Source organism: Ruditapes philippinarum, unplaced genomic scaffold (genome assembly GCF_026571515.1).
Source record: "Ruditapes philippinarum isolate M1 unplaced genomic scaffold, ASM2657151v2 ctg1725_1_1_1_1, whole genome shotgun sequence".
Classification (NCBI taxonomy): Eukaryota; Metazoa; Mollusca; class Bivalvia; order Venerida; family Veneridae; genus Ruditapes; species Ruditapes philippinarum.
This window is the reverse complement of record NW_026865853.1, coordinates 50,871-64,486: the sequence shown is the minus strand read 5'-3', so window position 1 is coordinate 64,486 and position 13,616 is coordinate 50,871. Positions and strand designations below refer to the sequence as shown.

Here is a 13,616-nt window from a genome sequence, read left to right as displayed (position 1 = left end):
TGTCTCCACTGGAATATTTTAATTTTCCATTTATCTATAATGGAATCTTGTCTTATCTAGCTGTACAGTTTTTCATTTTATTATTGTGCATTTTTTATGGTTTTTTTTTAAACAACTTTTTCCGGATATCGGAGTATACTTTTTCATACCTTACATTCAATACAAAAATATAGCACCGAAGTTTTCCTTTTGAACATTTGATTCTTTATGGTATCAGATACACGCATTGTAGTAAGAAGCATAGTGCCACATGTTAGAAAAATGTACGCCCTTACCGAGACCTTCGGGTCTAATGTCTGAGCAACAGCAACCCAGTTTGGATCATTTACTCACTTGCAAAAGAAAGTGTACTATTGGTTACTTGGAAATTCTATATACAGACATGAGCAAAAATAGTAGCAAATTCGTCATCACAACCTGCATAAATAATTTGCAAATACCATGGTTTCAAATTGTAGAATTGTGAGTTTTAAATTCAGTCTTATTGTGTAAAGATAAATCAGTATCTGTTGAGTTCATCTCACCTATTAATCAACTATCCACGAAAATGTTTTTGACTGCATGGACCCGACTTAATAACTTTTTGATTTGTGTTCTTTTAAAACACACAAGTATACAAAGGCAAAAACGCATTTACTTCAGGCCCAATTCTGCTACTTTTACTTTGTATCCCTAAACTGTTTACACGTTATCACACTTCTAACAATGGCCAAATTTGCCAATATTCTGCTTGAAAGATTTACAAAGTTTACCTGCTACCAAACACCTACTTAATTCTGCATTTTACTTTTTTTCTTTCCTAAATGAATTGAATAAGGATATTCATCCGCTATATTTTAAGTTTGTCTTCGTATTTCTAAAATTGATGAGGAGACGAATTATGAAATCAAATCTTAATAACGTCACGACTCCACATTTGGCGCCGATATAACAAAGTTAAAAAAAAATTGGCACGTACTCCGGACCCTCAGAATAACATAACGCCAGCCTGTCCTAAAGTATATTGGAAAATACATAGAGAATATTTGTTTGTTTGTGTATAAATGAAATTTTATTTCATCGAATTGGCTTTAAAAACAGTATCTAACGAGTGGCGTAGCCAAGAGTAAGTGTGAGATTACTGTTTTTAAAATTCGCGAGATGAAATAAAATTAAATCTTACACAACAAACAAACAAATTTTCATTTTTAATTTACGCTTATTAACGTTAATATTAAAATCTGTTTTGCCAATTGAGAGCCTCAAAAAAGTCGAATTTCCAATTAAATACAGGAAGTCTGGGGCTGAAAAATAAGTTCGACAATTAACGTTAAATTGCGGTGATATAATTCATTTTATTTTTAAAAAATATGAATGATCGCTTATTTTAAAATAAACAATTCTAGTAGGAGAAAAAGTCCAACCATCCATCCATATTTCTGTTACTTACTGCGAATTTATATTAAACCTGGCTTTGTTAAATGTGAGCGGCCGTCATAATTTAAAGTTGTGTATTTCACTCGAGGAAAATGATTGTGTTTGATTCAGAGGGTTATCATTTGGATTTGTTAGTCATACAATTGTTTAAAAGATGAAAACTTAACAGACAATAGGTAAGTGTTGACAGATGTGTAAACATTCAAAAAGCGGCTAGGAAATTGGAAAACTTGATATTGTTGAAAGGCTGCCTTACGCACGCTGGGTTGTTTACTTTTTCATCGGGCTGATGGCTGTCATTGCTTTTCAAATTTTCATATTGTATAAGGCAGTTATTGCTCTAAGATACTTAAATATGTCCAAATGTCATCAAGGGCAGTTTTGCATGTGGACGGAATGTATTTTTCAAACTGTAAAAATGAAACAAAAAATTAAAGAGACGAAATTTGGTGATTGGTAATTTGAATGAATAGAAGTAAGTTTTCTTCTTTTTATTACTTTTGACATTTGTTATTTAACAATTTCAGCTTTGTTTTTCTTTAAACAGCCTAACATTGTCAGAATTGTCAGCAAAAATAAAATTGAGGTACCGCATGTGGAAAATCTTAAAAAAGTAGTTTCGTCATTGAAAAGTGTGAAATTATATTTTGATAATTTTCACTGTGAAACTATCAAATATAGTTTTCACGAATGAAAAAGTAATCCTCTGAAAAGCATAAAATAAATGATTTTATCAAACCGATTACATTGTTGAAGTCAATGTTCCAAGACATCGTAATATGAAAAAACAGGATAGTATGTGATATTTACCCAAAGATGAGCATAGTTTAGCAGAACTAAAACACCATCATTTAAAGCAATTTGCGATTTTGAATTTTTTCTAACATTTGGTACCTTCAAACGATCGTTCGATTGAAAGGTTCATAATTTATTTACAACAATGCTATATGCAGTTTAGTTCTAATCGGTCCATGTAACTGAAAATATATTTTGAAATATATAACTTAGTAAATACTTGATTGAATAACTGGCTCCGGAGACAAGTGAAATGCTCATTTTTAATTCAGAAACGATCATATTCAGTGTGTAGCAACTGTGAAAACATAGAACAACAAGAACATTCAAATCAGAAAATCGAAAATTGAAAAAAAATTATAAAAAAGAATGAAAACGATTATGAAAAATCTTCAATATTCTCTCCGGTATGTTTTAGATGAGCGCAGCTTTTTATATATGACGTAGCAATTGTGTCAACAAGTCACGTGATTATGATTTACATTACTGTCCGGGAGAGGAACAGCATTTACAACATATCTCATCAACAGATAGGTATACATTGGAATTTTCGTAACTGAAATTGATGTTGCTACTTAATGAGTTTTGCAATATCTAAGAAAAAATAGAAATGAAGTGTAAATTGTTTGTTCTTTTAAAAATAGCATCAGTATATGCTTTGGTTGATTTTAAAACTTTGGAAATTAACATTTGTCGTTCAGAGGAAAATAGATTTTACGTAATGGAAGGAAAGACTATAGAACAATGTGTGGACGAATGTCGCGCTCGTAAACATTGTGAATCGTTGAACTATAGGACCAAAATTAATTTGTGTGAACTGTTTTCTACAACTAATCCAGACAATTTAAGTCATGGAGACTGTATCTATGCAGACAAAAGAAATCTACAACCATTTCAGGTATTTTGTAGTTACGAATAAATATAAGAACTATACGGAGTTAATATGTTTTACATTTTTTTGTATATTGCTGAACATAAGAAGTATCAGCTGAAAATAAGAAATACCAATTTTTATTTTATGCTTTTGTGGATTATTGATTTATCTGTGAAAATAATTTTTTATAACATCGCAGTGAAAATTATCAAAATATAATTTCACTCTTTTCATTGACCAGACGTAAAGATTTTTCCCTTAGTGGTACAACATTTTTTTTTGCTGAAAATTATCAGGGATGTTTAGAGAAAAAACAATGTTGAAATTTATTAATTACTTTAATTTCAAAGGTAATAAAACGAAATATATCTTACTTCATTTCATTCAAATTACAAATCACCAAATATCACCAAAATATTTTTTGTTTGTTTCATTTTTACAGTTTGAATAATACACTTTCTTCCACACGCAAAACTGCTTTTGATGGCATTTGGGCATATTTAGCTATCCTACGAGCAATAACTGCCTTATAAAATATGGAAACTTGAAAAAAAATGACAGTCATCAGCCCGAAGAATAAGTAAGACAGCCTGTCAACAATTCAATGTTTCTAAAAATTCCTAGCGGCGTTTTGAATGTTTACATACCTGTCAACGTTTATTAATTGTCTGTAACACACTTCAAATAAGTTCTTTCTTACATATCAAAATGATATCCCTCTGAATCAAACACAATTATTTTTCTCCCGTGAGATACACAACTTTTAAAAATGGCGGCCGCTTATATTACACAAAGCAAGGTCTAATATAAATTCGTCGTAAGTAACGGAAATAATGTCGGATGGTGTGACTTTTTTCTTCTACTTGAATTGTTTGTTTTTATTATTAAAACAAGCGATCATTCATATTTTTTGAATAAAATAATTAATATCATCGCCATGTTACGTTGCTTGTCGAACTTATTTTTTAACTCAATAATTTTCCTATTTATGAGAAATTCGTCTAAATTTGGACTAAATTTGAGGCTAACAGTGGGGAAAAAAGATTTTTGTATTTAAGAAATAATATCGGTCTAAGCGGTGTTTATCGGCTATTTAACACCGGTTTGGTGGTTTGATAAACACCGCTAAGACCGATATTATTTCAATTCTAACATGATAAAATAAGGAAGGTCACTAATTTTTTTTTTCAAGCGGAAATAATTTCCGGTGCCGATTTTTGATTAACGTTGTTCGATGTTTGCACCCTACTGTTGCGAAGATATAGAAAATATTAAACAAAAGAAATAATAAGAAAAATAACGTTATTTTATCAAGTTTTCAACAATAAAAAACTTCTTAGAATGGATTGTATTGTGTTTAAATCAGTGCCCCATTTATCATTCTTGTATGTATGAAATAACGTCAGCTTGTTTATGAATTAGTTGTTTACTTAGGATAACGTCATTCGCTTCTTACGGATTGGCGCCGTTTTGTCAAAATATTCATTTACTGATATGGATCAAATGTGTAGCGTTAGTGTATGTGAGCTATTATTTCGGTATTGTATGAAAAGAAAACATTACAAGAACTAAAAATATAAATAAAAATGCTTTTTATTGTTGCTTTAAAAGGCTTTTTTAACTATATAATCGAGTGTAAAAACATAACAGCCGCACATACAAGTAGTCCCTAACCAGTGTTTATGGGCAATTAAACACCGGTTTTTTCCTTCTTTGTCTATAGTGTTAGAATAACGTTTAAATTGAGGTAATTTCATTTAAACTTGTTTTAAGCATAAAATAAAAAGAAAATTTGTTTATTTGTTGTGTAAGATATAATTTAATTTCATCTCGTGAACTTTAAAAACATACAGTATTCTGTTTTATAATAAGAATACTGTTTTCAAAGCTCACTATATGAAATAAATTTCATCTTACACACAAACAAAAAAATATGCTCTCTTTATATATTTAAAACAGCAAGTAGTCTTAAATGGAAAAAACAGCAATACTATAGAAGAATATATTTCTAAAGGCAACAAGTATGGACACAACATTTTTACTTCACATAATTATTTTAATGCTTTAACAGTATTTCAAACTAAACGGACTGATAAACAATTGTATGAAATATAAATTATGCATTTGAAAAAAGAATAAGCTTTTCAGTATTTAACCTGCAAAGTGGGATTTTATTTTATTCAATATTCTTAAAATAATGTATTTGTATTCCAATTCCTTCCTTTTTTTTAAATTAATGATAATTTTCTGAACAGAATCACTGCAAATATGGAGAAGTTCAAGAAACAACTGGATGTGTCATTAAAGGTACTACCAAATATCTTATTGTGTGATTTGATAATTATCAAAATCTTAAAAATCACTCCCTTATTTGCCGGACTATTAAACCAATTTAGCAAGGAAAATGTTTTGTTTGTTAAAGGAAATTACTAGTGAAACCAAAGAAAGTTGTTTTATATTAATCATTGTATCTTTGCCATCTTGTTTCATTACTTTTTCTTCAACGGCTGTCTCTCCGTACTGTAACCAATCATAAAGGGGGTAATTTTAAGTATGTAACATGTATCCTGATTTAAGCATATTCAAACACTCTGGAAGTAGCGTTCCTTGAACCAACTAAGTCACGAAAACAACGACTTTTCCTTACAGAGTTTACCGTCAATTCGTAGATTTCTAGTCCAACACGTTAACCAATTGTAAAATAAATGAAGATATTCAAATAGACATTTTATAGTTTGTTTTTATATTTTATTACATTTGTCATATATGAAATTCTGCGTCCGATTTTAATCATAAAAAGTTACATATCTATTTTAAGACAGTGTCTTAATTAGGAAGTGAAATTTATAAATTTTATTTTGTTATTGCATGAGTGAAATTTGTATCTATAACAAAATCTTATCTCTCCAGTGGATTTATCTTATCACGCATTTTGTAGTCTACACTTTTGAATTACACAGGTGGTAAAACTTTAACCCAAAATGTAAAAGTAGTTATTTCTTTGTTACAATTTATACGCATCGTAAATACTTCCTATAAGCAGAAAGCCCAGCTTTGCATAACGGTTTATATACAAATAAACGCTGCTCTCAATTGCTGATACATTTTATTTGTGCACAAACGCCTTACCGCAAGAATATTAGGACATTCAAGTTTAGTTTAGCAGGTTTATAATAAAAAATGAACAGAAGCATTTCTCTTGTTCTCTTTTTGAAAATGTATTTTGCGCAACCATTTATACTTACACATGTATTACTATCACTTATTTGTCTACTTGTATTTTAATCAAATACATGTTCTTAAAATTAAGAATGTGTAAACATGACAATCCCCGAAAACGGAATGGTCCTTGGCAATATGATGACGGTTGGAGCAAAGATCAGGTACATTTGTGAAAACGGATACAAACTAAAGGACAATAGGTATACATCTGTTGCTGAGTGTCTTAACACAGGTCATTGGAGTGACAACGCTGAATGTGTGTTAGGTAAGCACATTTTCGAGATCTTAAAAGATATAAGAGGAACATTAGCTTGTTTATAGACTAAAACTTAACTTTTGGAGCAATTTATGAAAATATCATTTACCAAAAGGAAAATACATTTTCTTGTTTAGCTAAATACCGTTAGATTGTCATCTTCACACTTAACACTCCGAATAAGATGTATAATTACAGAGAATTGCATCAAAAAGCTGTTTATTATTTAATGATTATTTTCAGAAAAATATACCCTATTTAGCATTTCAATGTGCATATCATAAATCATTTAGTAGTATGTTTTACAATATGTCTTTAAGTTAATTTAAATTGCACACATAGTGTAAGAAGAATTGATTTCCCTTCTGAAAAAACAAACATCAAAAGAAATATATGTTCATTATTTATTTCTAGTAATATAAAGTAAAACTGTGTAAGTTTATATGGGATTTTTTTTTTCATTTTGAAGAATCTTCATATTGTTTAAATGTACTTGAGTGAATGAAGAAATTCCTACAAGAAAATTGAATAAAAAATATATCTAAAACGTTCCAGTAGCTCATTCTTTGTAAAGGTTATTTAAAGCTTCATATTGCCGGATCTATGTAACATGTCCGGTTCATTAATAAATCACTTGTGAATTAACATAAACACAAATATTGATGATCAATCTTGAATTTTTAAGCAGAGTTTTTGGAACAAAATTAAGCTTAAGCTTGAGACATAAAATAATTCAATTATTTACAAAATTGAAATTTATAAGGTGATGTAAATGAAAGAAATAAAGAGGATAAAACATCAACTCTTCACTTTAATTACTTTTTTATTTCTTAGTAACGAATTTTAATTTTCACTCCATATTTTATGTGCAAAAATACGGAACAATTCTCAGTTCAATATTTTCAAGACCATTTCAGTCTTTAGAGCTTTGTAAATAAATCGGACAATTTCAGTTACTTACACCGGGATGATTTATTTTATGTTTATAAACTTAACGTTTCAGGTAAGTTCTAAGCGATATTTACAGAAATTCCATTTCGATCCTGAGTTGTTTTTATTGTTTATATGAAGTTATTTATTAAATTAAAAGGAATTATGGCTATATAAAAACATATTTTTACTTTCACCTGTTCACTCACTGTAACCCTTGAATTAGCATAATTTCACTTTAACAAAATGTTTCGATGAGATTGGTCTTTTCCTTTTCATAGTAAATTTAAACATATTATAATAGAGATAACTCAGCAATGCTCTCTATCAGATGATCTAGAATTTGAAACTGAGACATGCAACAACCAAACGTGTCAAGGTCATACGATATGATATATTCTTAAATTTCCCAGTTAAAGAGATTACTTTTACATTAACGAAAACGTTTGGCGAAAATAGTCATTTGTATTTGCATGGTGTTGTTTTAATAAGGTGAGAATGCGAACTGTCGATAACGTGAGTTTGCATGATTTTCAATACCTTGTAATTGATAGATGGAAGGTAAAACCGTTAGTCTACACACGTTTGGAAAATCATACTTATTTAGATACAAAATATTTATATAGATTAACGTTATAATTTTGAAAGTTGCAGTTACTAACACCTGGACAACCTGGACTGACTGGAGTTCGTGTAGTGTTCCTTGTGGTGGCGGTCGAAGGACAAGGAACAGAACATGTACAGTTCACACACAAAACGGCGATGACGTACAATGCTCTCTACCAGATGAACTCGATTTTGAAACAGAGACATGCAACAACCAAACGTGTCAAGGTCATACGATATGATATATTCCTATATTCCTAGTTAAAGAGAAGTATTTAATGTATTGCCTTTACATATAACGAAAGTTTCTGGGAAAAATGCTCATTTGTAATTGCGTGGCAAACACATGATTAAAAGTTAATTGTGCAGTTAAGGCAATGATAGAGTGATTTTCATCATATAGATCTGATAAAGTAATTTGTACTGGAAAATTAACAAGGAATTTCAGCGTTTTTATTTACACCAATACGGTTTTTTATTATTCACACCTTCCTTTTTGGAATTTTCCCCAAATCGGAACAAATACCGTTGTTTCAAATATTTTTAACTCGCTATTATAATGAAAAAATCCATCTGATATTGAACCATTCAACTCCGGACTGATCTAAGTTATTTCTACATCTGAAATTGATATTCCTTATCCAGTTCCCTTCCTTGGGTTTTAAATTTTTATATTCCTTGGGATCGCATTGTTTCCAGATTTTTATACTTCACAACAGCAGGTGTCAAGTGCTGTGTGGCAGCTGTAAAAAGTTGCCCCGTACTTCACTTCAGTGTTGTTATATTTTTTCTGGTCCTTCGGGATCATTCATGCCAGTACTATTAAGTGTTGAGAATTGAGTACCGCTCAAGCCGGTGCTAAGGGGCGTGAGTGATGTTGCACTTATTCATTATCCCTCATGTACAGACTCAATCAAACCGAGTCTGCAATTCTTATGTAATTTTGTTGTGATTAATGCTTCCGAGGGATCACTTTGTTTCCAGATTTTTATACCTTCTCTCAAATCGTTTCATGTACTATGTATTGCAATGCATTTATTGGCATGATTTTCAGTTTGCACACAGTGGCATAATCATCTTTACTTGTATACAAAACATGATTATTAATAAAACAATCTGATTAAAAGCAGCTTTAAATAACGCTCCGCTTTTAGATCTAAAAGTGACCAATTACGAAGTTATTTCTGTCGGTCTTTCACATAACCAATCATCGGCGAGATTACATAATTTTGAAAGCGATGTGGTTTCTAATTTTAACCATGGGAAAACTTATACTGAGAAGGAAATTGTCACGATTTCGAAAACAAACTTGCCGTTGTCCATATAGCCGACAGGTAAACTTGCAAAACGATCTCGCCATTTAAAAAATTGACTCTATTTTAAACTCTTTTTTTCTTACAAAATTCAACAATTTATTTAACTTCCATGGATAACGGTATTTTGATACCTTTTCTAATGCCTATGTAAAAACCGGTTTGATTGCATGGCTAAAAATAGCTTTTTCGGGAAATCCGAATTATTAAAAAGGCGTAACATATACGGTCGTAATCACATCTACATAACACAAATAGGTAGATAAATAGGTAGAACTTTAGTCAGATTGATAAATAAAACTGATTATTATTAAGAGAGACATGTAGCCATCAAATTTGCCAAGGTAGTACAATGTTCTCTTAATTTTCCAAGTTCAAGAAAAGTGTCTAGTATATTGTTTTAACAATTAATTTAACAAAACATTTTGGTTAAAACTTTCATTTTTATTATCATGTTTGAGACTTTATTTTTCATTCCGTGCTACTTTCTCCAATGAGACATCTATTAAAACGATAAAATTCAAAATTTCAAAATTCTTTTACATATGTTAAAAAATACCGTATACCATCAAGTTTCAATAAAGTAAAGATTGCAGACTCGAAAATGTAAACTGTCCAACCAATACGCGACATGAGACTAGCATATGTTTGCGCTCTTGTTACACTTTTTGAGCCGGGACCAAACACTTTAATTCTCACACGACTAAACTTGTGTCAAAATCGTCACTTTCGGGTGACCCAAAATGACCGCCACATTCATATATTTTTTATTTTACATTATATTGAATATAAAAACTTTATAAAGAACACACTGTGCATCTTGGTAATAGTTTATCACAAATAAATGTCTTTTAAACGAGCGCTTGCAGACAGCTAACACTCAGGACATGACGATAGAATGCTCGAGTAGCCGAAAGCATGTACGTCGTTTTTGTACCAGCTTGACAAGCGCTCCACTCAGAGCCACGAACTCTTCTCGTATTGCTTGGGCAGAACGCAAAATGTACTTAAATGTTGATTTCATATTAAAATAAGATGTATAAATGTTTATTCTGATTGCATTTAGAAGATAATTCGATATTCTATTGATTTACATTGGAAAAGTCATTGTAAGATTCACTTAATAATTATTTAAAAGGTTTTATTGTTTAGGGAATTTGTGTTTACATTTTGTTTGAACAATTGTTTGAAAACCAGTTTTATCGTTGTAATAGATTTCCCATTCATGTTTGAATAGTAAAATAGTTTTGATTGAGTGTTTACACGGGCGTATCACGTTGTGAGCAGGATCTGGCCCCCAAGCGTCTCTGATAGTTTGAGGCTTATTGTGCCTTTAAGCTTGAGTCAGTTTTTGCGACAGAGAGTTATAGAATTCTTTAGTCGTGAAAATAATTACTTATTACCCTTTCTTGTGCCCTGCACTTTTTCTTAATGAGATCTATCATCCTATGAAGTTTCATGTCCATAGCTTTTATACTTGAGGAGAAATGGTATGGACAAAAATAAAGTATGAAAATTAACAAAGGGTAATAACTCAAAAAATAAGAAATGCAGAGTACCGGTTCTTGTGCACTGCACTTCTTCTTAATAAAATTTATATTAATAATATAAATAACGTAATTGAAAGGGATAAAACATACACTTATTCCAAAATGTCTTGTGTTTTCTTAGTCAATCATTGGTAAGAAGTTTTATTAGCTTTAAATCTTAAGCATATAAACGATTTTCGAGTTCTTTTAATTTCACCCATGCGATAAGTAATATATTTCATAAGTAATATATGTTTACCCAATAAGATAAAAAATTCTGCTGCTACTTATTAGGTTTGGCTATGTTTGCACGTCTGCCTCACTCGCTTTTAAATAAATGTACTGGAAAAAATCTTTCACCTTACGTATTCGTATTCTTTAATCACAATATCAACAATAGTTTAAAATACACAAACTGCAAAGATTTTGCTAGATACGCTTTTCATTTTATATCATTTATATCATTTAATCTTTCTAATCCGAGCTTTCCTTTTCTAAAAAATATTTCCAAATTAAAAAAAAACAAAAAAACAAAAACAGATTGTTCCGTCTGTCTCAACATAATGAACGTTGCCTCAACAGAAATTCTGTCTTTTGCTGTATATTAAGAACTCTTCTAAGTAGTCTACGTAATGTTGATGTTTAAATCAAGTGTTGAGTGTTTCTGAAAATGTGCATTGAAGAAAACGTGGGTTTTAATAGGCTGTGAAAAATGAAATACCTTGTAATTGATGGATGAATGATGGGTGAAACTTTCTATTTCTTGAGGACAATACGCCGCTTTTCATGGAATGGCACGATAGTGTCACATGGAAGGTTGATGATTTCCGTATGAACTTATCTGCGGATGTTTCTAAATTAAAGAAATAATTTAACCATTTCATGTTGAATTCTGCTTAAGGCGGTGCTAGTGGGCGTGGACGGTAGTTTGCACTTGACAGTACCGTCCATGAACAGGCTCAATCAAACAGAGACTGCATCATTTTCAATTTTGCCATTTTGGGCTTTGTTTAGGTATTCTTATTTTCTCTCCTTTGAGTCTGTGACATTCATACATAATTGATGTTAAATGGTAAAACTGATTGTTTGACAATTTCAGTTACTTACACCTGGACAGCCTGGACTGACTGGAGTTCATGTAGTGTATCTTGTGGTGGCGGTCAAAAAACTAGGACAAGGTTATGTACTATTCCCACACAAAACGGCGATGGCGTACAATGCTCACCGGATAACCAAGACATTGAAAGAGAGACATGCAACAATCAAACTTGTCAAGGTCATACGATATGTTATATTCTTAAATTTCCCAGTTAAGGAGAAGTATAAAGTTTACTGCTTTTACAGTCACGAAAACTTTTTTACGAAAATGTTCATTTTATTTGCATGGCAAACACATTATTATAAACGTTTTTATGCAGATAAGACAACGTTAGAGTAATATTTGTGATATAAATTTGAGAAAGTAATCTGTACTGGAAAAGTTCAAGAAAAGTGTCTAATATATTGTTTTTACATTAACGATATAATCATAATACTTATATTGATAAAGTATCATATATTTTGCTTAAACATACAAAAAGTTTGGATGAGAATGTTCGGTTCAGTATGTCCGTCTGTCATTAACTCTTGTAGGGATTATTCTTTTCTTTTCGTGGTAAACATATTATAATAAAAGGTACTTTGCAGTACAGATATCTTCATGTTTTTATATTCATGTGATCTTAATGATACCTTCTAAAAAACTTTATATTTAAAATTTTTATGAAATTTATAGTCAATGGAACGATGTATGATGAAATATGTTATAAACAAAAAAAAGACATGTTGCTTTCATAACTAAATGGTCGTTTTAGAAAGATTTGTTACTCCGAATGTTAATGCAATGGTATGTACGTACATTCATAATGTACGTTAAAAGAATAAGAGAAAAATATTATTGTTAACTGTTCCAACCCATAGAACATTGCGATATCCTTAAAAAATGCAAAGATGAGTATCACCAGTTTGGTACTTCTTTCTTTCTACTCCATACAGTTAATTTACGTTTCCAACAAACTATAAAATAATCCTGCAACACAACTGCTGAATTTGCTATCATCTAGGGACATCATAACTAATAATATGAATATTTTAGTAACTTACACATGGACATCCTGGACTGACTGGAGTTCATGCAGTGTTTCTTGTGGTGGCGGTCAAAGAACTAGGTACAAGACATGCACAATTACTGCACAAAGTAGCGATGGCGAACATTGCCTATCAGATGACCCATCATTTGAAAAAGAGGAATGCAACCACAAAACTTGTCAAAGTAAATTACTATTATGTAATTCTAGCTAAAGAAAAAACTATCGTATTTCTTAAATACTTCCATGAATCTCAACAAATATTGAAGAAATATACAAATAAAAAAATGAATATATTGAAATCCTTTAATTTCTTAAGCATTTGCTTATTAAATGATATTTTAATTTTATTTTGTAGTGCCGACGATAGGAAGACATTGCACGAGAGATACTGACTGTGTAGAAACTAACGGCACATGCATCAGACGGAAATGTTTCTGCAACCATTTGTATCGGTACAACGAGACCCTACAAAACTGCATAAAGGGTAATTATTTTCTTTTTAATGAGTTTTAAAATCATTTTCCAATTAGTTCGTAAGCTACCTTT

The 13,616-nt window shown here is 30.8% G+C and overlaps 1 protein-coding gene across 1 annotated transcript in view; it reads left to right on the top strand.

The window, feature by feature from the left end:
- The first annotated feature begins 2,750 nt into the window (after nucleotides 1-2,750).
- The window catches only part of LOC132730560 (uncharacterized), a 59,211-nt gene continuing 48,345 nt past the window's right edge, over nucleotides 2,751-13,616 (top strand). Inside the window, exons 1-4 of the mRNA XM_060716517.1 lie at nucleotides 2,751-3,109; nucleotides 5,341-5,392; nucleotides 6,396-6,572; nucleotides 13,426-13,554. Coding sequence (XP_060572500.1) covers nucleotides 2,822-3,109; nucleotides 5,341-5,392; nucleotides 6,396-6,572; nucleotides 13,426-13,554 — 646 coding nt within the window. The 5' untranslated portion in view covers nucleotides 2,751-2,821. The remainder of the gene's footprint in view (nucleotides 3,110-5,340; nucleotides 5,393-6,395; nucleotides 6,573-13,425; nucleotides 13,555-13,616) is intronic.